The 25184-nt window shown below is 42.2% G+C and overlaps 1 protein-coding gene across 2 annotated transcripts; it reads left to right on the top strand.

Annotated features, from left to right (window-relative positions):
- Window positions 1-43: 43 nt before the first annotated feature.
- KIAA0753 (KIAA0753 ortholog) lies at window positions 44-24266 on the top strand. 2 transcript variants are annotated; one of them, XM_014608140.3, is made up of 18 exons: window positions 44-129; window positions 387-526; window positions 1495-2107; window positions 2839-2945; window positions 3215-3277; window positions 3471-3686; window positions 4414-4624; window positions 6765-6988; window positions 9158-9327; window positions 10067-10183; window positions 12746-12835; window positions 12978-13065; window positions 13507-13590; window positions 14477-14647; window positions 16720-16801; window positions 17778-17898; window positions 18053-18277; window positions 22344-24266. In XM_014608140.3, the coding sequence occupies exons 2-18, from the start codon at window positions 464-466 to the stop codon at window positions 22459-22461; spliced, it is 2763 nt and encodes a 920-aa protein (XP_014463626.2). In that variant the 5' UTR covers window positions 44-129; window positions 387-463; the 3' UTR covers window positions 22462-24266. The 2 variants fall into 2 exon arrangements, with proteins under 2 accessions (XP_014463626.2, XP_014463625.2); XM_014608139.3 differs by lacking the exon at window positions 44-129 and adding an exon at window positions 138-254.
- The last annotated feature ends 918 nt before the right edge of the window (window positions 24267-25184 follow it).

Below are 25184 nucleotides of genomic sequence, written 5' to 3'. Positions count from 1 at the left end.
GACAGCCCCCGCGGCGGCGGTTGCCCTGCCTACGCGCCGCGTTCCGGCGCGCTGCGTCACCTACGGGAGCGCGGAGGGGTCAGAAGCCCTCGGCTCTTCCCCCCCCCCCCACCTCCTTGCTCGTCGGGGGTGAGTGGAACCCGGGGTGTCTCCATGGCAACCCCACTTCCTGTCCGAAGCCCTGCTGGCCCCGCCCCGCACGCCCGTGGGGGCTGAGGGCAGGGGTCAGCGCGAGCCCCCCACGCTTACAGCTGGTAGGGAAAGGGCTGAGTCTCTTCTCAGTGAGAAACCGCATCCTTTTCCATGTCTCAACCAAAGGGGGAGTCCCCGCCACCCAGGTGAAAGGGACCCCTTCTCAAAGCCGCTTCCTTTCCTGTCCGTTACAGAGATGACGCGTGTTTAAAGACGAGAACTGGCGTCCGCTCGGGCAAATGACCGCGGGCGTCTGGGACCCGAGCGTCGGATGGGACCAAGCCAACCGGCCGCGTCGTGCGCGCGACCCGACAAGGACGGAGCGAAGACGCAGGTATTCCCGAGGCTGGCACGACGCGGCCATCGTCGCCCTCGTCCTGAGGGGCCCGGCAGCAGCGGCTAATAATGTCGTATCAGCTAATGATGTCATATCGTCTAATGATGTCATATTCACTCCTTCCGTACGGGCCCCGCTCTTCAGATCAAAAGGGCGTGCGTACGTATGTTTGCGCCGCAGCTCTGGGCGCTTTTAAAAGAGCCCGGCACCGCGGCGCAAACGGTTGTATAAGTGGCAACGTGAGCAAAAGGCGGCGTGCTTTTGAACGAAAACACGTCGGAGGTGTTTGAGTTCAACAGCATGGCGCTGCCACCGCTGCCGTTTTGTGCCTGGCGACGGGCGTTTCGCCACGTGCATGACGGCGTGCGAAGCAGCGCAGCGTGCGTCGGGTCACGTGCGGAGCAGACTCGATTCATCGAGTGTGCTCCGACCTGCCGGATCTCCGGTGTGTTGTGGGATGAAAGTCGTGTGTGTAATGCCCAATAACGCTAGTCCTTCCCATTTTGACGCGCCACCTAAATGCTTGGTCCTGGCCCCACTTCTGAATCCTCCATTTCTGCTTATTTTCATACAGCCTTCCCCTTATCTCCGTAGTTTAATCATTATTATTTTGTTTTTATAACATTCTAAGTAGAGACATTATCCGCTTCCCAGCCTCTTTGCGCCAGTTTTTTAAAAACATTTACACACCAAAAGGTGCAGGTTGGTCCCTCCTGAGATTTTTTTGAAAGTATCTAGGTGCTAAAACACGCGTTTGATTTCAAATAAATTTAAAATCTTGCTGCTGTTCTGAGCAGGGGGGATGCTTTTGAACAAAAGTGACATGGGAGAAGTACCGTGATGATATAATAAATTCTAACATGAAAGGAGTTGTACTTGCCCTTGTTACTTCATATCGGATATGCATCATCTGCGCGATAAACTGCATCACGTTGCCTCGTGTTTTTGTTTCGTCTTCGGAACAGCTCCAGTTCAACAGGAATGTTCCTGCGGCTCCGGAGAACTTGGCTGTCAGATTCTCTAGCCCTCGTCCAATTATAATAGAAAAGCTGAAGGAGCCTGATAATCGGAGCGATCTAGGTGGTGGTGATGGCCCCAGCCTTACAAGCTCTAGCATATTTTCGGTTGTATCAGAAGAGAAACTCAAATTGGCCATCCAGCTAGCCAAAAGGGATGTAAAACGAAGGCACCTAGAAGAACAAGTGAAACAGCATGTGCTCGGAGATGCTGAGGGTAAATCAGTGCTGCCCCAGAAGCCTGAACAGCGTCCGTTTGGTATATCTGAAAGGGTCGAGGGGAGGAATGCTCTGAAGCCTTGGACACGCTTAAGACAGCAGCAGCAACTTGGTCAGCCGTCGAAAATGGAGATCACAAATTCTGGGGCAAAAGTGTACGTCTACACACCAAATTGGAACAAGTTAATGCCGGCTGTTCCAGATTCTCCGCCCACCCATGATCCAGGACCAGGACCAAAGTCAAACCACAAAAATAATGAAGATAAGAGTACACAGGAAGTCAGAAGGCTGCAAAGAGAACTGAAAAGTTGCATCCAGAAAATTGAAGAACTGGCTAAAAAGGGTGAAAGATTTATTATTTTGAGTAGAATTGCAATAGCTTGTTGTTTTGCTTTTCCTCTGTCTTTGGGCTGGGATTTGAATCTGTGGAATGTTTTTAATTTTTTTTTTTAAAACACATTTATTTTTCTAAAAAGACCAAGTGGAAATTGATATGTGGTACTGACAGCAAACAAAAACATTGCTAGCTTGTATGAAAGGCTTTGGGGCTCTTAGACCTGTTTTTATTGGCTAGATGTTGAGATTATAAAAGAAACATCATAATTAAGACTATTGTTAGTAGTTGTAGGAAAGAGGCCAGCAGCTGCCAGAATTCTGTTTGTTTAAAGTGGCCAGTGTACATTAGGGGTGAGTTGGAAGGTGGCAGCTCAATATTTGATGCTATGTTGGCCCTTTTATAATCTTCAGCAAGAAATTTAAATTCTTAAAACTCAATATTTCATCCACAATTTTATGATTCAATTTGGGGATATCTTCATGGTTGTCAGGAAGATGTCTCTAAACAGCATTAGATGAGAGTATCCAAGCAGGTAGAGGGAGCACTGATAAAATGGTTTATCCAGATTAATACAGGACAACAGCTTGTTGGATTAACTGTGTGCTATGCATTGGTTTGGCATTAAGGAAACTTCCTTGCCAGGTAATATTTGTTTTCTTGGCTCAGTCAAGATTTTCACAGGTGTGTTTGTTGTCAAGACTTGTAACTGTGTTTTGCAAAACCAACACTTTTTTCAGGGAGATGTGAAGAAATTCTGGATCCTGAGAAAGAGCAGCGAGTTCGCATTAGGAGGCAGGAGCAAGCTGCTCGGTCTACTCGGATGCTGTATGTGCTCCAGCAACAGGTAATAACAAATAATTAAAAAATGGGTTTGTGTAGAGACTTCAGTGTTCTTTATGGGATATGTTTGGAGTGAAAGAAAAAGACTTCATCAAAACACCTCTGAATTTCATGCCTGATCTCTACCATTGTATCTGGCTATAGAGTTTGTTCTAACCTCTCTCTGAATTGAGAAATGTAGATCTTGATTCAAACTTCACAGTGCAAGTCTGTCTTTAATTTACTAATATGCTGCTAGTTCTGACTAATATCTTTTCCCCTCTCAATAAACAGGTAAAAGAAATTCAGGAAGATTTAGAGAAGTTGAGTCCCCATAAAATCAAACACACTAAGAAGGTAAGATTTATTAGAGTTAAATTAAAAGTTCCTGGAAAAAAAGTTGGCCTCCATCAGAATTGACCAAAAGTAAAATAGTCTTACTGAAGCATTAATCACTGTAGTTTTTCTAATATTTCTTTGAATAACACCAGCTTTCGAAAAGCCCTGAATTGCATGTTTAACCATTCATGTCTTTCCTTTTGTTATTCAGTCTCGAGCAATGTCCAGGCTAGCAGCTGCCCACAGAGGAGCTATCCGTGCCTTGCAGATGTTTGCCACTCAGTTTACTGATCAATCAGAGCAACAGGTCCCTGCCCACTACAAGGAATTAGGCAATCTCATTCGACAGTTGTCTCTCTGCTCTGCCAAATTAGACATGGATTCTTCTATTCCTGACACTATCATCGACATCCTACTACAAATCCAGGTATGGAAAATGTTTCCTTTTATCTTCACAGATCTGATGATGAAAAGGCTGGATGAAATATTTCAATTTTAAGTACAAACCATACCAGAGATGATAGCTTTTATTAAAAAAGTATGGCTTGTCTGCATCTTGCAGTCATCAGCATTTATAGCTAAGGGAAGCATTCAGATATGTCTGTGATAGGTGTGGAATAAGGACCTATATAAAGGATAAAGATAAAGCAACAAAATGTACTTCATCAGTGTGTTCTCACACCTTTCATGTTCGTGATTTTTCTGCCACATGTATGATGGTTACATAATGCTTATTGGGGAGGAAAAGATCGCTCTTAATTTAAAATATATTTATTGCTATATAATACAGGAGGTGTCAGAATAAGACTTTCTGCTGTGGTCACTAATTCTAGTTGATTTTCTGAAAAGGATTAAGAATCCATTGGCTAAGATTGCATCTTTTTTTTGAGCATTTTAGGTGTAAAAGTACTACCATAAGAGGCTTGAGAGACATTTTTGAAAAAAAGGAACTATGCAAACAAGACAGTATAGGCTTTTTGTGTAAGGGTGCCAATGTTTATTATATAAAAAGCTTTTGGATGGGCAAGCCATCATGAATGGTAATATAAAAAATGAATTGCATAGAAACTCCTTAGCTTTGCATCTCCTCACTCTGCTAAAATTAATTAAGTTTGATTAGGAAATAATTTCAATGGACAAAAAAATTGTTTCAGGATTTGGATTCTGTGCTGGAAAAAAAGCAATCGCCCAAGAAAGTGAAGAAATGCCTCTCAGCATCTCAGGACAAATCTCCAATGAACAATGAAATATTTCCAGCTAAAGACCAGATCCCATCTCCAAGGAAAGAGAAAAAACCACCTGTCTCAAAGGAGCGACTTGGACAAGAACAGAGAAAACTTCCAGTAGCCAGGAAACTTTTGACTGGTTTGTGTTCTAAATGTTTGATTAAAGGGATTTTCTTGGTTAGTGTACTAAGACCATAGTGATTTGCAGTGAAACTGTAATTGTGGAAGTCTGAGGTTCAGAAAGGCCCATTTATGATTTGAAAGTGTCTTCTAACTCATCCTTTGGTTGTCAGTCCTATATAGTCCTTTCAGAGCTTCAGATGAGGAGACAGCATTCTACCACAAAAGGAGCTCCAGCTTTGTGTGCCAATTCATAACCACTTACTTATCTTCCTTTTTAAAACCTTTGTCTTAGTGTTTGTAACTCAGTTTTTTTGTTCGGAGTACACTTGACTTGATTTTTTTAAGGCCCTGCACATAAATTGTATGTATAAAAAGTATAATGTTAGGGAGATTCTTTACTATTGCCGTCAACTAGTGTATGCAGTATACCTATACCTATCTACCTGTCTTACATTGATTTTATATATCTAGCCCAAGGGGCTATAAAATTACCAACATGTGAAATTGATACCATATATGTTGCAAATATGTATATAGATTAGGGCCGTGCGAAGCTTTGGGTGCTAATTTGATTTGGAGGAGATTTGGCCTGATTCAGCAGCCGAATCTCTGAATCCGAATTGAATTTGGAGACCAATAAAAAGGTCCAAATTGATTCGAAGCTCTCTGAATTGATTCAGAGAGCTTCGGAGATTTGGGCAGTCTCCACTTACTGTTGCAGAGAGCTGGACCTGGACTTTGTGCTGGTAAGTAGGGGGTGGGGGAGCAGGGAGCTGGGGAGGGGACCATGGGGGGACCCCTGCCAGGCCCCATCCCCTGCCCTCTCGCCCAGCCCCAGCTCCCAGTTCTTTAAAAAAAAAGTCTCGTACTCACCAGCTGTTGCAGCAGCCGTCAGGGCAGAGCAGGTCATGGCAGAGCCCCCCACGCAGCACAGGGCAGTGGGGGGCAGCAGAGATCATCCCCCCCACCTGGCAGCAGCTGCTGAATGTGGGGCTTTTTTTTTTTTTTAAAGAGCTGGGATGCTGGGGCAGGGAGAGCAGGTGGGGGATGGGGGCTCATGACAGAGCCCCCCCATGCAATGGGGGGCAGTGGGGATCGTTCCCCCTGCCTGGCAGCAGCTGGTGTGCACCAGGCTCTTTTTTTTTTTTAAAGAGCCAGGAGGCTGGGGTCAGGTGGGGCAGCCATTGATGGGGCTGGAAGAATGGGCAGGGAGTGGGGCTGATTTGGAGCTTTGGCCAGTTTGGCGCCGGCCAAATCTCCGAATCAGATTCAGCTGAATCAGTTTGGGACAGTGATTCGAATTACCGAATCAAATCACTGTCCCCTGAATCAGCCGAATCTGAATCCAAAGTGAATACTAGCTGCTTCGCACACGCCTGGTGTGTGCGTGTAGATATCACACGTGCACACCCCCCCCCCCCCCCCCCCCCCCGGATTGAAGAATAAGTAGTAATGAATCCTTATCCCAGAATTTCCTTATCCTTGTGTAGGTTTCTAAATTTTTGAGGAAGAAGTTCCAAGCTTTCTTTGTGTGCCTTTTACTTTTAGGCCATTTTCCCCTTGCACGGTAGTTTTTTAACTCCCCCTTCCCTGTTTCAATGCATGGAGAGGGAGCATTGGATTGGGAGTCTTTAGTTTTGGCTTCTGTGCCTGGTTTTGCTGTGTTGCAAGGTTTAGTTAATGGAGCATTTTGATACAACCATGGAAGCTATTATAGAAGTCTGATTTATTACATGAATGCTAATGCTGCTATTAGATGGGGAGTTTTCCTTATACCATTGTCTGCTAAAGCAATGTACTCCAAATTCCTTTCTTTCTGTATTGGGAGAATTATTTGTGCATAAACCCAAACACAGAGTAGGTCCCCAAGTATTTGATGAATTTTGTCTCATACTGCCTAGAAACATGTTTTATCATCATCGTCTAATCCTCAAATGACAGTTTCTTGCTATGGGCCCTTGAAACATAGAGCCTGTTTATTGAAACAGTATAGAGACAGAGTTGTATAATATTTGGCAGGAAGTCTGCTTGGATTGTGGCTTATTTGTGTGATGAATAAGGACTCCACTGGGCTGTGTACTTCATAAATACACAATGAAGGTGTTTTCTGCTTAAAGAGCTTACCATTTAAGGTTTATTTTTGATTATTTGTATAGATGATCATGTGGCAGATATTTCAGTGGCACAGAAATTAAGCAGTGAGGTTGAGGTGTCACATCAAAAATCACAGCAAGATCAGGACCCACCTACACCAGAGAGGAATGCAGTTTTAAAAGCAAGTCTGGATGCATTAGTTAGAGCTGGAGCAATGAAAAAAGGATCTGTACTGGAAACTGGACCTTTGAAGAAGAAAGGAGTATTGCTACCTGCCAAACCACAGGTAGGACATTTCAGATAACTGGTTCCATCTTCTTGTGCTCAGGGAGTTGTAACTTAATGTAAGGTACAGTCGAAGGGATCCCAGCATGAAACCTACTAACCTGAAACGCTGAATTACGAGTAGTTTACAGCTCCTGACTCCCACATGTACCAAGTGTTATCAAACGCCCTAAATAAACGTTTGGAGAAAAATAGATAGTTTTGTATTTATCTAACTGCTTTCATTTCTAACAGTAGTAGGCAGTTTTTGTAATGGTAAACAGTAAAACATTTTCAGGCAGAAGTGTTATTTTTCTTCCAGTTAATGGACTTTTTTAATAGACACAGTTATTAGGAGTAATATACTGTGATATGGCTGTTAGTTTCACCAGTGTAAATCTTCTGTTCATTTAGGTGGGAGTCAAAAGCACTCAGCATCCTGCAGGATGAGACTTGTAAGAGTTTGAGCTAACGGCTACTGAAATTGGGGAAAGCTTTTAATTGATTACAGTGGCCATTGAATCAAATCATGTGTTCTCTACCTACGTTCCAAACCCTGCAAGATTTATCTCCTTACTCCTCTAAGCATAAGTGGGCATTCTTAGTTCAAGTGCCAATGCTGCCTGTGGCCAAATCAAAAATGTGGCTCTATTTTGGTAGGCATTGCACAAACTGAACCCCTGGTTCTGACCCTGAAGATCTTATTATCTAAATGGTCAAGTCAGACACATAGACAGAACATAGGAAAGGAGTATTGCACAAAGCGGAGTGAAAATGTGATGACAAAGAATGTATTCGTTTTTCCAAACTTCTTTTTAGGTTAGGGAAAAGCTACTTAGCAAATTCCTAAGTAGAAAAAGAAGTGAAGGGAGAAGGAACATTTAAAGGAGAAGGGGGAGGGGGAATATGGCAGAAAAGAACAGCATAGGAGAAGGAGATGCATAGCCTCCTGCTATCTTAAATCTCTAGCTAGTTTTTCTGTGCAGTTTTTACCCAAGACTTCATGGTTGTGGGGTGGGGAGGGGAGTCCTGCCTGATTGTTTAGAGTGCAGGGGATGCTGGGAGAAGGAGGAAGCCTGCTCCATTTCCACTTGGTTGATTTGGTGGTATTGCCATCATTTGATAAAGGGTGTCACCAGAAAAGTAACATGACCACCATACAGAAACATGGTCTATAGCTAACAACAATGCACAGTGCTTTTGCAGAATAATTAGTGGGAAGAAAAGTATGTGTTTTGAATCCCATTTGAAATTAGTTCAGTCGTTTTTCAGCCTGGACTTGAAGCTGAAATTTTCTTTTACTAATTTATATTTAATATGCAACCACTTGATAGAGAGCCTTGAAGTTGTGGCAAAGGCCGTTTTCAACCAGCAGAGGGCTTCCTTGGTACAAGCAAATTTCATTCCCTATGTTGTCTCAGATGCTGATGTTTCCACCTTTTAAATGGTCAGACACTGAAAATAGATATTTGTTTGTGTATGGATTTTCTGTCTCCTATTCTCATCTTTAAACCTGAAAAATAAAGCAGTGTTGGTGTATTATTATATATTAGGGGAATAACAAATGTGTACGTGGGGATTGCAGAAAGGAGGTTAAACATTTTAATAATCCATAATGTAGTGCCTCACTCCATGTTTTTCACTCGCACGTCAGAACAGTTCCTATCTGTGAGTGAAAAATGACTTTGAAATTACTCACTGTGGAGCAGCCTGTAGTCTCCCACGTAGTAAATATAAACCTTTATAATCTTCCATTTGCATGACTGTTCTGAAGGGAGTTTTGTGAACTGAATACCTGTGTGTGTACGTGCACGCACGCACGCATGCGTGCACGCACACACACACACACACACACACACACACACACACGTGCACACACACACACTCTTTATTCTCTAAAATTTTATGTAAGGTCCAATCCAACAAACTTTCCTCATCTAAGAATTCCTTATTCCTGTGAATACTGATACTGAAAACAATGGAACCAGTTGCAAAATAAATGGGTGCAAGCTTGGGCCCACACATTATGAGGGCACAGTTCTACTCCCTTTCGAGTCAGGTTCATAAAGCCAAGTGTTAAAGCCTCCCTTGACCTGACACCAAGACAGAAATTCCAATTCAGAGTACAAAACATTTATTTTCATTAAAGTCTAACAATGAATATTTTTTAATGCTAACATGTACCTTAAAGGGAGCCCAGAAGACTCAGAAATCGCGACCTGTGCCACCTCAAGCAAAACATGCCCGATTTCAAGAAACAACGTTAGCTTTCAGGCTAAAAGAGAGCAAGAGACTTGTTAAGCAGAACAGAATACCCTGGGTGCCTCCAAACCCCACATCCCCACCAGCTTCCCTTAAACGGTATGTTCATAGACAGATTTATATTTGAAGCGTACATATTGCCTATTATTAATCTGTAATAATTGTTGGGATAAATGCTTGAATAATTAATTCTACACAGGAAAAGAATGTCTGCTAACACTGAAGTTATGTGTTTCTTTTAAAATCAGTTGTCTTAAGTTTTTTATTGGATACAAGTTAAATTCTTCACTACTTAATTGAGCATTAAGTAACAAACTATAGTGGAGCTAAACTTTTCAAAAGTAGATTCTGGTATGTCAGAGCAAGTATGTTTGCAGTTTGAATCTGATCCTTTATTTTCATTTGTTCTTTCCCTTCCCCCTCTAAAAAGAATTTAGTAGCAAGATTACTGGTAAATAAGCTGGGACACAGTAAAATAGCTAGGGCTTAGGTCTTTCAATAAGCAACACTTGGATGGAGGTTCTGTACCTTCCTGTAGCCCCACTGCAGGATCACATGGGAAGACATTCTGGAGAAGAAGAGATCCAATTAAGTCTCCATTTTGCAGTTAGTCGTAATTTTGCAAACCTTTTCACACACGCTTAATTTTCAGCATGCACTTAGAATGCTTTGTGTCAGTGAGTTTACTTAAGTGAGTAAAGTTAGATATGTCTGGAAGTTTTGCAGGACTGAGGCCTAATTGAATCTTGATTTAGCGTAATCAGCTGGTCTGTTCTGAATAGAAAACTTTTAAGATACAAAAGTGGATAATAGTAATGCTGTTTTCCTCTATTTGTAGTGCTCGCAGAGGACCCACACATGTTAGTCCCAAAGGTCTTGGCAAAGACCAAACAACTTTGCAGAAGGAGAAATCAGAAGACAGAGGACTAGGAGCCATAGAAAAAGAAGCCCTCAGGTTGGTATGCATTTTTGGTCTACAAACACAATTCATGGGGTTTTTTTTAAATATCTTTTAAAACTTAAACTGTCTCTTCATTTTATGGAATTAATCACATTTTGAGGGTAGCTGATCTCTGCTCCTTAGCCAAGCAAAAGCCAAATCAAAGCTACGTCTGTGCAAAGGACTAAATCACTGATTCTCCGCCGGGGTATTGTGCCACCCTGGGGTGCCTGGAGATCCTTTTAAGAACGCTGCGGGGTGCCACATAATGTCAGCGCTCATAGGTGTGCAGACATGATTCACGGGGTGAACTCAGAGATTTGAAATAGGAATTCATAGTCTCTAAACTGTTCTGACCTGTTATGGTCTTTCTGAATTCTTTGCAACAGAAGAATTGCTCTGTTATTTTTCTTCAGTCCAAAAATGAGTGAAAACAAAGAGCTGGCATTTTCAGAGGGGTTCCTTGAGTCTAAAAAGTTTTTGAGAACCACTGGAGTAACCCATGGTCGTATAGCCAGTCTCCTTCCCTTTACCTGGAACCATGGAGGTAACTCCTTGTGAGAGATTGGGAGGAGCATCTCTTCTGTCTTTTGTTTTCTACCCCGTGAAGGAGTAAAACTAGGCTTACAGTTTATTTCTTTCATGACGGAGGACTTATACACTCTTACATTATTTCTCTTTGGAGCCTTTTCTGGTTGTGAGGAGGCACTTTGTTTTCTTCTCCTTTTCTTCCAGTGACTGGAGAGAACCTGGTCATTTCTATACAGACCCTCTAGTAACAGTCCATTTCCCAGGACTGCTTCTGTGAATAGCACTGAGCAAAAGGCATGCGAGTAGAGCCAGAAAACTCGCCGAACAACCAAAAGCATCAGAAATCATTCCTATAAGCCAGGGGAGGTTTGGTGGCAGACGAGGAAAACATAAGTCAAATCTTATTGAACAGAACTAGACAGATCACCATTTATAACAGACTCCTTTTTTTTCTCCCTTCATATTTTTATACTGAATTCCACCTTCTAGTGATGTTTATACAATACCCACCCAAATTCTTCCTCCAAAGAAGATGCTTATTGTTTCTGTTGTGCAACAGAATTACCTTTTCATTACACACCAAGTTCTTTTTTATAAACCCGGACAGGGCTTAGCCTGCCTGGTAACAAATGACATCTATTAATATGCAGATCTTCAAATGAATGTGTGCATCTGTTTAATTTTGCTGAAGCTAATGAGGCCAGAATATTCAGGCAGATGTTAGGAAGCTGTCAAATATCATTGGAGGCACGATAATTCCTGCTTGACGCTGTTCTGAATTGTTGGATAGTGAATGGGTTTCTCTGAGGGTTCTGCCATAAATAAAGGCAGAAAGAATCAAAAGCAGCAGGGTTTTGCTTTAATGTGCAACAAAGTTAAAATAATCTCCAGGACAGGAATGTGGAAATTCAGGCCCAGGTTTTCAAATATGATTGATTTTATGTGCTTGACTTATAACATGTTAAAAAGATTTGGCTCTTCTCTGATGATTGGATGTCTTTATTTTGTCTCTCGTTGGCCATCTGAAAGTTGAGGCAGCTGAAATCATTTGTCCCTTTTGAACATGCGATCTAAAAGTTAAAATGTCTAATCTGTTCTTCCCATACATAGCTATTGTCTCTGCCAGGACAGAATCTTAGGCACAATATTTGCTGTAATAATTATCCAAAGAGTGTTTTAGGAAAATACAGAGCGTATGTGGATGAAAGAAGATCCAGCATTATGCACTGGAAAGCACAGCTTCTCCTCCTCCCTCATTCTCTCATCTCTAGAATTCCTTGGTGCCCATATCTTTTCTGTCAAGGATATATTTTCCCCATTGCTGGTAATTCACATTAAGAGCTTTCAGGTCTGTTCAGTGTTACCGTCCGTCATGCCCTTGATATCCCCTCTAGGCGTACACAAAAGGAATGGCTTACCAAGAGACCTGACTGATCTATCTTTTGTCATCCTAGCTATGTGCCCAGCTCACTGAAGTTATTGGGATCTCATTACATTTGTGGTACCTTGGTCTTCCTAGATTTCCTTATTAGATCGTCTTCATGTGCCTTAATTTCTATCTGCATCACATTGCTATTGGTAATTAGTGCTCTTAGACGTTTAAACTGCTTGATTTGTTGATATACCTGTCACTTAGATTCTGTCTCAAGAACTCATTGTTTTGCAAACATGAGTTGATTAAGTCTCAGAGTTAGATAAATATTATCCTCCTTTTGCACGTTGCCAAAGCAGTACCAAAGGTCATACACTGGCACTGTCATTTTGAGCGTAGACTCCAGCTTTCCTGATTTTCGCTCCATCATACATCAACTAGACAATTCTGTCTCTAAAACAAATGCCACTTTAGGACATTCTGAGACACTGAACAAAGAATTTCCTGGCTTATTATGATTCAGTCCAGGGACTTAATATTATATTTGACTTTTCATAACAAAACACGTTCAGCCTTTATGGAGTTCTTTACATTTTATAGTTCCTGCAAATGCACATTTTCCTTTTCTTTTTCTTTTTTTTTACACATACTTCTTCTGTATTTCATTTTTGAAGGCTAGCTTGGCTTGATGCAGAAACTTCACGGAGAATGGAAGAACTAACTAGTCTCAGTAGAGAAGAAATGGAGAAGATCCAAAAATTGAGGTGATTGCCTGGTTGTGGATTTGGTGACAGGTTTTTGACACACCCTTTTTTTCTTGAGCATGGGTTTATGTCCTTCCCTTTGTCACATCCCATTTTCACTGCAGCCTGTTTCTCACTTGTTTTGTTTTTTTTGTTTGTGCAGGTCAGAAGGTGCATCTCCAACACAGCTGGCAGACCGAGTTGAGAGAGCAGTGCGGGATCGTTTGGAGCCCCTCTTGGAAAAAGCACAGGTAATCCTGTCAAAGCTCATGTCCACAGGGTAAGAGCCACTTTTAGATTTGTGACTCATGTTAAAGGGGAGAGCAGATTGCACGTACCCAATTTATTTACAAGGTAATTAGATTAGCACATTTGAAGAGCTATGTCTAATCTAGAATTGTTTGTCTTGGCTAAGCAAGGCATACAGTTAAGGAATATTCTCCTCTTCCTGCTCTCCTTGACATACCAGGATACGTTTGCCACATCTGTAATAAATAAATGCTTTTTATTTAGTTTCTGGCAAACAGATAAATGGTTGTGGATAGTCATCAGAATTCCATGTTGAATATTGTTGGAGTTGATCAGAGTATGTTAACAATTCAAATATTACCTTCTTTCATAACAAAATGTAATTTGTGCTAATATAAGATAAAAAGTATTCAGTAGTCATTAACATACTCTTCTTCTGTTAGAAGGTCAATCGTTCTCTGGAAACAAACACTCATTTGAGGGATTCTTCATTTATAAGCAAACTGTCATCCCAGGCTGCTGAAAAAGTACGTTCTGTTTATATATAATGGAGTAAAGCTGTTTGAAACGCATGAAGGTGTTTTCTTGTTATCTTGGCAAGAAATTAGATTTGATTTCCTAAATTGTAGCTTATTCCTGTGGAAACTAAAAAGAATGACCTTGTTATTTTTTAATTAGTTTGATCATTATGTAAAACACATTTGTTTGTAGAAGTGTTGTCATGTTTTTAACATATAACGTGTGAATTCATTAAGCATGAAGTAAGTTGATATTTTCAATTAAAACCACGGAAATCATTTTCTGAAATTAGCATGGAAAGCTATGGCAGATGTCCCTTGTGTGTGCTTTGTTTCATGCTTTTAAGTCCAAGGTAAAAAAGCAAGTATGAAAGACACTGGTAGGCAAAGAGTCATGTTAGAGCATAGTTTTCTAGTTAAATGCTCAAATTCAAGAAAATGCCATTGGAAGTTATTCTGGCCATGATCCTATATCTACTCACAGGCTTATCTCTATACATGTTATTCATTATACTCCGATGTAAAATTTCTCACCTACATTAGTTATGTAGGTATGGCTCTATAGCTGTATTTCTGTTGATCCCCAGGGGATCCCTAAATTGAGTGTGGAGACAACATTGTTTTAAGTTTAAGGGCATAATACAGTGATACGCTGAGCTCTTTTTATTCCAGTTACTTCTGTGATACTTCTTAGACAGTGCCTGCACATGCTAATTTTCACTAAATTGGTTCACTGCACGAGTGAAATTAAGATGAGTGTCTGCCTGGATCTATTTTGAAGGAAGAGGTTGAAATGGCAGGGCCATCTATTTCTAAAAATTTCTGCTTTTAATTTTTTTTTTTAATTGACTTCCCCATTTTTTTGGCCTTGTTTTCCTCTTTTTCTAAACAACAGGCTGCAGCCAATGCAGACATCCTGAGTAACAAGTTATTGGATGATCTTTTGGAAGACACAGCCCAGGAATTATGGAAGATAGAGCGACACGAGAAGGTGCAAGCCCAGGCTATAGCCATGCTTGACAGTCCCAGCCTGGAGACTATGCTACAAAGAATGGAAGAAATCGAGGTAAGTAACCTGTTGGTCAGTGTTGACACTGTCAGCTTGTCTATGCCTGAAGATGTGAGTCTAAATTTCCATCTTAAGCGAAGTCTAGGTATGTCAGTATTCAGTGTGGTGGACTTTAAAGGAGCAGAAATTCTGCCTTCTGCAGAAATTGGCCTTCAGCAGGAATTGGCACTAATTCCCTCTGCATCCAAGCTGAAGTAGGGATGTAGGAGTATAGTTATGTGCCCAGTAGACCTGGGTTCGATTTCCTGCTCTATCCGAAACTCCTTGAGCAATTTATTCCCTCGAATCCAAGATTACTTCGAATTTAAGATGATCCCCTAATAATTAGATTCTAGACATGGAAAACTTATACATTTGTTATAATTTTCCATGTCTAGAATTTAATTATTGAAGGGTTGTCTTAAATTCATTCCCCCACTGCCTGCAGGGGGGCAGGCAGTGGAGAAGCAGGCAGCAGGGGAGTCAGGTGGTCTGACCCTTGCTCCTTGCTTTTTATCCCCTGCACCACTTGCCTCCCCTGCCACCTGCCACCTGTGATGCCTGTGTCTTTCCCCTCTCTCCCTCCCCCCCATCTCTGTTCTCTTCTGCCACTTGCCCCACTAAACCTGTGCCCCCTGACACCTGCTCCTGTCTGTGATCCTTGTACCCCCTGGTGCCTGTCCCACCTGCACACTGCTTGTGTCCCCTTGGTGCTTGGTCCCCTCTCATGCCTACACCCCCCTGTTACCTTCCCTGCATCCCACTCTGCCACATCTGCCTACTTTCCCATGGCAGCTCTGACTGGGGCCTCACTTTGGCACAGGGCACAGAACACATGCTCTCTCTGGCCCCCCACCCGGCCACGTAGCCACAGTTGCAATGGTGGCAGCTCCAGTTCTGGAGCTGGGGCCAGAGTTACTGCTGCTGCTGCCAATGTGTGGCAAGGTGGGGTCAGAGACAGCATGTGCTCCATTCCCTAGGTCAGAAGAGGACCTTGCCAGAACTGCAACAGGAAGGTAAGTGGTGGGAGTGGCAGCAGGGAGCAGAGGCAGAGAGGGGCAGGCTGGGGTGGAGAGTGGTGGGGCTGTGGTTCTGACTCTGATCCTGAGCTCTGGCGTCAGGATCCAAGTCAGAGCCACAACCTCTGTGCCCCCTCAACTGCCTGCACGCAAGACAAGGGCAAATACAGCAGTCCCTCATGGATCAATTCTCTGTCTGTGAGAGAGGGATAATAGTACTTCTCGCTGAACAGTATATTGTGAAGGTAATCATGTTCATGCTGCGGGGCATGGAAGATGAATGGTAAAGTCTATAATAGACTGTCTCTGAATGGAGCTAATTGTGCTTTGAGGTGTCACCCTGGATTGAAGCATGCAACAGGCCTGTAGTACTAGTAACGACTAAAAATTTGTCCTATTAAGGGCTTGTTTCTAAGGTTTGTAAAGACTTGGCATCCTGGTCTTATTCTATTCTAGTTGGTTTAATTATGCTTTTACCTACATTACCTGTATAGTTTCACCTGAATGAAAGGTTGTTCACCCTTTACTCTTGCTAGTGACCGGTGCTTCCTAGAAATAGGTCTGCTTGCTTCTGTAGGCCTTCTCCCACAAGTAACAGTTTACCAGCTGAGTTTATGGGACTAACGGTACCCAGCATTTGGACATCTACAGGGTCAGAAAACTTAGACACACTTTTAAATGTATTATCAGTGATGTACATTTCGGATTATTTGTGGTAAGTAAGTTCAGTAAGCTAGGTATGTAATAGTAGCCATAATAGCAACCATAAAAGTCCTCCATAATATTAGGACTTAGTCCCTAGGCTCTCTGGTCTGCAATTGATCTGTTAACTGCTACGGATCACTCCAAGGGAGGTTTGCCAGCCTACTGCCAGGGTGCTGACTGAGACTTACAGTGCTACACTTTGATCAAGATATTTCTCTAACGTTTCTCTATCATGTTAACTGGGGGAAAAATGTATACCTTGATCAAAGTGAATCACTGCCTGTATTCCCCTAAGATCATCACTAGTACAGCTGAACTGATTAAATATTTGTTGATTGATGAATTTTGTATATTTTATTAAAAAAGAAATACCAGGAGGCAGTACGCAGGCGATTCACTCAGATTGTCTATGCTGATTCAGAGTTCTGGGCACAGGAAGAGAAAAAAGGTAAGTGGTTTATATGTTGTTGGTTTTTTTTAATTCATTTTGTTTTTGCAGCAGTCTCGATCTTAAAATTTTAACTTTTGCAAACCAGGTTACACACAGATGTTACATTTGATAACATTGATTCATTTGGACCTTGGTATGAGAGACTATCAAAAGGAGTCTTTAGGAAGTTTTGCTTTAAAATTAATATCTAAAGGTAGGTGAGGCATCACGGAGAAGTTTGCAAGCTAAAGGTCTGGCCCTTATTTACCTCTGTTTGAATAAAGTTAGTGGAGTGGCATGTGGACACGCATCTCTTGCCCATGTGATCCAGTTGGAGGTTCATGGCCTCAGTCTCTTAACAGTTAACATTTGATATTGATTTAAGTCGCATCTGGTTTCTTTATTCCTTTTCCTAATCCTTTGATAAAATCAGATTTTTTTTCCTTAGCAGCTCTGATACAATTTCTCATTCTCCATGTGGGTGACACAGAATAAATGTTGTGCACAAGAAACTAAAAAGATGTTCCTCCATCCCCCAGCTCTGCAGCTGCTACTAGCTTTTCTGTGCTAACACTGGGAGTGTTCCCTTACATACTGTCCCAACATTTGTTTCCATGCCTAATTATTTAGATCAAGACCAGATCCCACTGACTAGTGAGTAAAAAACCCTTTATGGTGACTGCTTTTCTAGGCTAGTTTTCTCCATCTCTCTCATGCGGTGTATTTTAGTTTCTTACTGAAACAAAAAAATGGTGGCCTTCACATGGTGGAGAAGGGAGGAAATCGGCAACTTACCTGGTTAACTCTATTCCCTTGTGAACAATTTTGGAAATCCTACCTTGACTTGGTAGCTGAAGAGCTCAGCACTGCTAACATTTATCTTCTCAAAGGCCTTACCTTTGGGATGGAACCATGCTCAAACTTAGGATTCTCCTGCTTTAAATTAACTTTTCTGATCCAGGTAAACCTTTTAATGCTGTTTTCTTCATTTTAGATGGAGAACGTGCATCAATAGATAAAAGGCCTGTGTCACCTCACCCGATCCAGATAACCAGGTTGATAGGGCACAAAGAGCCAGAAGTGGACATTGTATTGGAAAAACCTTTTGATAGCAAGTGAGTAGAAAAGCCTAAAACATGTCCATATGTTTGCACTATGCGTGCATATATTTTTTCCATGAACAGTCAGTATACTAGTGTTTGTTATTTAAGGAGAATTTTGCTAGCATCTGTAAGGACATTCTGATCTATTGGATATTTGTGTTCCCAGTGCTGTTGATGAAGATATGGAGATGGAGGAGAAATCACGGTCTGGAAATGACCTGCAGCTTTTGATTCCAAATATGTCTTGGCAGAAGGAAGGCTGCATTTTCCTCTCTATTCCAAGACACATGCTCCAGAGCATTCTTGATTATAACAACAGATACGAGCAGCACCTAAAGCTTATTTCTCACGAGGCAGTCGGAAGCTTCAATCCGTGGCATATCGCTGAGAGGTATGTGAGCTACTGATGTGTTTGCTTTTGTGCAGTAAATGTGCCAGGTTATAGACCTGCCTCTTTAGTCTGATTTAGAAACGGAGAGGGGAAAAGTAGGCTGTTTTTACACGCCAACGAGAAAGCCAGAAGGCTTAGGACAGTGGCTGATGGGCTGTTTCTTAATTGATCATTGACATTCATGGATCATTAAAGAGAAAATTAAATGACCTGGTAGCAGAATATCTTGGAAGAGTAATTATATTTCACATCTTTGTACAGCATCCAGCAACACCACAGAGCCAGCTCTGTCAGGTGTGTGAAATATAGATTGTCTCAGTCTATCTCAGGGAGTCTAAATCAAGGGTGTGTAATTCTCAGTTTTCATTTTAACTCATTTTGTGAAAATCTGCTTTTATTGCTGGAGGAAATCGCAAGTTTCCTGGCCCAGTGGAGAACCTGCCTTGAAGCCTTAGCTGGAAACTGTTTGACACCATGGTCATGCTTTGGTTTTTATTTAACAAGTGAAATGGACAGTTGCACTGTCATCTGTAAAATACCAGCCAGGCCAGTGACAGGTGAAATGAAGCAACAAGCTTTAATCTTTTTTTTTTCTGTGTTTAAGAAAAAATAAAGGTATTGAAAGAAACAGAGAATAAGTTTGCAACCTTTATTTTTCACAGTGGAGGGGTTGTGAAGTTGCACTATGGAGCAGAAATACTTTTAAAAGAGTGGCTGGCTTTAGGGCAAGTTTTATTGTAAGAGGAAATTTGGAAAAAACAGTCTTTTTAGTGGAATGTCACCAGGTATATAAGCAGCCTATGGCTTGGTTTAGCCCACAGTCCTTTGCAATGCAAATGCTAGAGGTAAAGTGACACACATCTAACTGCTGCTTATTTCTTAGCAAGAAAAAAATGCCCTATTTTTTCTCATCTTCAACATGCACCTTTTAGTAAACAGCTGCTGGAAACTGGAGTGAGCGTTATATTTGAAAAATACAGTAAGAGCAGTTTCTGCTGCTTGTTGAGCAAAAGCAAAAGTGAAGTCTGCACTGATCCACAGGGGGAGGACAGTGAGTAGGTTTGGCTCCCTAGCTGCTGCTAACCAGCTGCTTTACTATAGGGAAAGATATATATTTTTTTTTCATTCTGCCATTCAGAAGCAAGATGTGTATCTTATTCCAGGGCACATTGTGCAGGAGAAAATACAGTATTGGTTTTCTGTCTTCGACTTTGATAAGCAGTCCGGGAAGTAAAAGTTGAAAAATCCCACTAATAAAAAATTAGCCAGCCTAACAGGATTGAATAAGTTTTTTGGTTCTCACAGCATAAGGAATAGTAAATAAACAAGGTAATCAATCGCTCCAAAGATTTTTTTTCTGGAAGTGTTTCAGTAAATGTCCAAGGCAAAGTTAATTTTCAATTTGTGAACGGTGCATTGAAAAATCAACCTTGCTTAGTTGCTGGTGGTCTGAGTCAGGTCTCAGCCCAGGAAAGCACATGAGCTTGGGATCAATTTTATGCTTGTAAGTGGACCTGTCCTTGCAGAACTTGTTGTCATGATCTTGCAAACGATAGCACAAGATCAAATGGATATAATTTGGCCAGGGATAAATTTAGCAGAGGAAGACTTCTGACTACCAGAGGACTGAGGGGCAAACAGCTACCTAGTTTTAAGTTGGACTCTGCTCAGTTAATGAAAGAGGTGTTACATTTATTGAACCCAGAGGTCTCCTTCAGTCTTGTATTCCAGATGCTTACATGCAGGTGTAATGTTATTGCTGAGTAGTCCCATTGAAGTCAGCCCCTTAGTCACTGGAGTAATATTTAGCTTTTGCACCAGTGTTTGTTGGATCAGGCATATTCAGCTTGTGGAAAAGGTGCCTAAGAGGGGACACGATAGCAGCCTTCAAATACCTGAAGGGCTGCCATAAAGAAGAGGGAAAACACTTTACTTATTTGCTTATACTTTACTTATTTGTTGCAGAAAGCAGGATGCAGACTAATGGCTTGAAGTTTCAGCAAAGTAGGTTTAGATTGGATATCAGGAAAAGTGTCTTCACTGGTAGAAAAGTGAAGTAGTGAAATAGGCTGTCTTCATCACTGGAGGTGTTCAAGAAGAAGTTGAACAGCCACTGGTTGGGGATGATCTAGGTGTAGCTATGCCTGTCTCCTCCTATGGGTATTTCCCATGCTTCTGGGCTTTGCTGGTTGCCAGATGGAGCTGGGAGGGAATTCTGCCCCTCCCTGTCCCCTTGCTCCTACATGTGTCAGGGATTTTTTTAAAGCCTCCCTTGGAGGCATTGGGTGTTGGCTGCAGCCAAGGCCGGAGATCTTGACTGAGGTGTGCCAGTGCCCCTGCTGGGACTTAAAACTGGAGGTTCCTGGCTAGAGGGTCTTGCCCCTCCACTCAGGGGCAGACTGATTGCCAGATTTGGGGTCAGGAAGGAATTTTACCTCATGGTCAGATTGGTCCAGGGACAGGCGTTTGCCACCTTCTGCACCAGGGAGTGTGTCTTTCTACCTGGGATCTCTTGGATGTATAGTAACAACCTTTTACCAAAGCAGGACATTGGCTGCCATAGTCCCCCTGCTTTACCTCTGGCAGGTTAGAGTGTTATGTCTTGTGTTGTGTCAGGGTTGAATGTAGTTTTACAAAGGGGCTCGATTATGGATTTGTATAAGATAGTTTGGATAGGGATGATCCTGCCTTAGGCAGGGGCTGAACTAGATGACCTCTGGAGGTCCCTTCCAGCCCTACCTCTCTCTGATTCTAAGCCCTCTGGTTTTAATGGGATGGATCATGTGCTTAAAGCATGTTTTAGTGGTTTGCTGGATTGGGCCTAAGGGCTCTGGTGACCTTGAATTGCCTGCTCTATCGGAGTCAGGTAAAAATGAACCACTAAAACGTCCTGTTTTATGCCTGTCACGTTCCAGCACTGTCACCATAGACTGTTGGTAATTGGCACTGCGGGGAGCTTGGGTACCTCAAAGACTTCAGCACCCTCCTCTGGATCAGAAAAAGGATTAAATGAAAGTGAGCGTCACTCCTTCTGGCAGCTGAATCCCAGCACTGTTTGCCTCTGTTATGCATAGTGTTATTTGAAATCAGAATCAAAATGTAATGCAGTATGAGAGCCTCCTTGCTGATGTTTTCACCACGAGGTGGTGCTGTGCATCTTGTCTCTCATTGCACGTACCAGTAAATGTTGCAAAGAATCCAGCCTCATCTGCATTCTCGAGCAGGGGTTTTCAGTCTTTTTTCATTTGTGGACCCCCTAAAAACTTTGACTGGAGGTGCAGATCCCTTTGAATTGTAAGTGTGGGGGTATTCACATACTTTTGATTGATCGTAGTCATCTTTCATGGACCCCTTAGACACATAGTCTGTGGACCCCTACGGGTTTGCAGACCACAAGTTGAAAACCAGTGTTCTAGAGATCCTAGCAAAACTCACCTTTGGGTGTTTTTCACAGCCCATGTAAAACTCTGAGAAGGAGAAATTTGAATTAAGCCAGGCAAGAGCTGCATACCCAAATGCAGAAATACTCTGTTCCATTTTGTGAGGTCTTCTGTAGTTCTGAGTTCTCTTCAGACAAATACCCCAACCCCGCTTCTCCCCTGAGAACATCCTTGCTTTCACAAGGGCCTCATTCGATGACCACTGAATTAAGTTGGGAGTCTTTCAGTTTACTTCAGTGAGCTTTGGAACATGCCCACAGGATGTGAACTCTCTCTCCTGGAAGCACTGTGGCTGTATCCATCATTCTGATAAAGAAAACCATCACAGACCTTCCAGTGCTCAACGTATTACTTGTTCAGCTTTGTCCAGTTTCCAAATAAACATTTCAGATGCTTTCCTTCCTTCCCCTCTCTCCCCCACCCTCTGCAAAAGAAACCCTTTGGTATTTGAACAGGATGGTTCTATGGCATGGGGTTTTACAGTGTATATTGCACCGGTGAAGTACAAACCATTATTTTTTAAGCATTGCTATAAATGAAAGGAGTGAATGATGCCTACTTGAATTTGCCTGGGTTACTCCCAGGAATCTGACCTGTGCTTTTAAGCTTTCTTTTCCTTCCTTTAGCCTTGCAGAGGAACTGGCAGAAGAAGCCTTGTGCGACGTGGCAGCAGAGTTGCAGGACCTCTGTGAGGATTACGCAGAAGCCGTGTTCACGTCGGAGTTCTTGCAGCCCACAGAGTAAATGATTTGAAACCTGCCCTGTCGGCCAGTGAAGTGCCCAGTGCGAGCCTCAGAAGCATATGGGCTCCTCATGTGAGATCCCTTTGTCCTGCCTTCATTTTAAGGCACGGAAAATCCTGCTCATTTTATGAATGAAATTTGGAAGGGATTAATTTCAAGGTCTTTAAAAAAATTATGCCTGTACTTTTATTTTCAGATTTCAGTGTGCTCGTTTTATCAGGGGGCTGACGAGCGGCTTTGATTATAATGAAGCAAACTGCTGAGGGCACAATTTACATATAACGGCAGGGCTGTTAATCCTTTCCTATATATGTGATTTATATCCGGGTTTTTTATATGTGCAGTAGGGTGGCTGGAGCAAGGCCCTGGCACTGACTTGGACTTATCCAGTCTGTCCCCATTTCTTCCTTTGTAAAATGGGGATAGTACTACTTACCTACCTCACAAGAACACTGGGGCTTGTTTTTAGTTGACAAATAACTGTTTGTAAAGCACTTTGAGCACCTCCAGGAGGTGTGTAGGAAATCGGGAGTATTATTTATCAGTCTAGGACCCAATGGAAAATGTTAATCGAGGCAGAGCAAAATGCCACTGGGTTTGTCTTTAATTTTTACAGCATCACATAAAAAGAGAATTGGTTGGTCTGACCAGCTGGGTTAACATTCTCCAGTCCTGTTAGCTAGCTTTTGAAGCTAGAGGCAGTAATCCAAAGGGGTGGTTCTCATGGCACATCATGCAGCAGGTGCAAACCTTCTGAACAAAACCTGGAAGGGGCAGGTTCAGTTTGCCTTGCTGTTGCAGTTCAGCCCTCAGCGTAGAGCTCCCTCTAGCTATGTATTAATGCTCCCTCAAAGTGTTTTTAATCCATTATGCCTATTTGGACTAACATTCAGCGGTCCATGCAAACTAGACTGTCTCATGACACATGGGAGAGGATTTGTTTCTTTAATGTTAGCCTGAAAGAATATCATTCTCTTAGCTCCACTTAACGGCCAGTCCTGCATTCCTTTGTTATTTCAAGCACCACCGAAATTGGTGAGCATTAGGGGTGAACAGGGGATGTGGGACTAGCACCTAAGGCATCAGACAAACCATTCAGCATATTCTTTCCAGTGACAGTCACATCTCAGTTCTGTGATTGGGTGGGTATTTACCCTGAATATGTAAACACAGTAGTAACTTCGGGATGGCATGTGAGACTTATCAATGTCCATTTGTGCCAGCACCTTTCTGTGCCACGTGATATCCGTGTGTAGCAAAATACAAAGAAACCGAAAACCCCACATTCCGGGTTCTGGGAAGCCTACGTCAAGAGCACAAAAAATGAACAAGTAAAACGGGATTTATGACAAAACATAATGGCTAAAACTTGGGTCCAAACCTTCAGTTCACCTCTGAAAAGAAACAGAGAACTCCTACTGTGAAGAATTCCTTTTGTGCAGTAAGGCCTCACTCGTTACCGCATACTTCCCAGCTTGAGGTGGTTTTGTATTCCGTAAAATGAACCCTACATTTTTCTAAAGCGTAACCCAACTTGTTTTTATTAAAGCCTGTATTGTAATACTTTGTGCTCTGTTTTGTTGTGGAATATTTATTTGGTGCTAGACACTGGGTGGTTTTATAATTTAAAGCAAAAAAAAAATACCCCACTAGACTGCGTAAGACTGCAGTTTATTTTTCCAAATGTATCGAGGTAAGTTTTTATTTTTTTTAAACATCTAGACTGACTAAAAGACTGCTGTGTGTGTGAAGATATTTTCAAGTACTTGCATTGTTTTTGAATAAACGTTTGTGTTTTTAAGAGGACTTGTTTATTTGTAATGTTAATTAGAATAACATGGCTCTAAATCCCATTTGTAGCATAAACAATGAATAAGAGATTTCTGAATTCCCTCTTAGTAAAGGACTGTTTACTTCTGCTGTCCTCAGCAAAGCTAATAGGGAAGCTAGAACATTACATTTTGATCTAACCAAAAGGGAGGGGCAGTACGCTATTTGTCGCACTGTCCCTGTAGCAGCATGAGTACATGGCACGGGCACCGTCTCTCCTTGCTGGTACCCACACTGTTCCAGGGATGAAATAATCTGTGGTAGGGCTATGTGTGTTGCCTGTTGTATCCGTGATGTGTCAGCTGTCTGCTAGGTACATTGGGAGCATAGAAGCTGCTTCTCCTCTCCTCTCACATTGCTACCTGCACAGTGGGCAATGCCTTTTGCTACTGCATAAATCAGGTCACAATTTGGCTCTTGAGTAATGGGAAATAATCTGGGCAATAAATAAAGAGTAACATTATTTTCTCCCTGCATAAATTCCTACCAGGCTTTCAGTCATGCCAGCTTTGAGATGATGCTAAACTGAACTCTGATCCCAGGGGTGATGGTGGTTTGCGGTGCCTCCGAGTGGGATCAGGGCCATGAGGGGGATTCAGGAGAGGACGCTTCTGCCTTTTTCCTTAGGAACATAAGGACTGACGGGTGCTACAGTCCAGAGCATTGTTTATTCAAGCCATCGTGGATTACAGGCTAGGCACGTCACAGACATGGCGAGGGGCCCTGCCTGGAAGCTCTTGTGATCCCATGACCATGCTGCATAAATAATTCCCATCATATTACTTGGTCTTGCAAAAACCCTGCCTGGAAGCTCATCCTATGACCATGCCGCATAAATAATTCCCATCATATTACTGGGTCTTGCAAAGACCCTGCCTGGAAGCTCATCCTATG

The sequence above is a fragment of the Alligator mississippiensis genome, chromosome 14 (genome assembly GCF_030867095.1).
Source record: "Alligator mississippiensis isolate rAllMis1 chromosome 14, rAllMis1, whole genome shotgun sequence".
Classification (NCBI taxonomy): domain Eukaryota; kingdom Metazoa; phylum Chordata; order Crocodylia; family Alligatoridae; genus Alligator; species Alligator mississippiensis.
The sequence above is the reverse complement of the archived record's forward strand: the minus strand, read 5'-3'. Positions and strand labels throughout refer to the sequence as shown.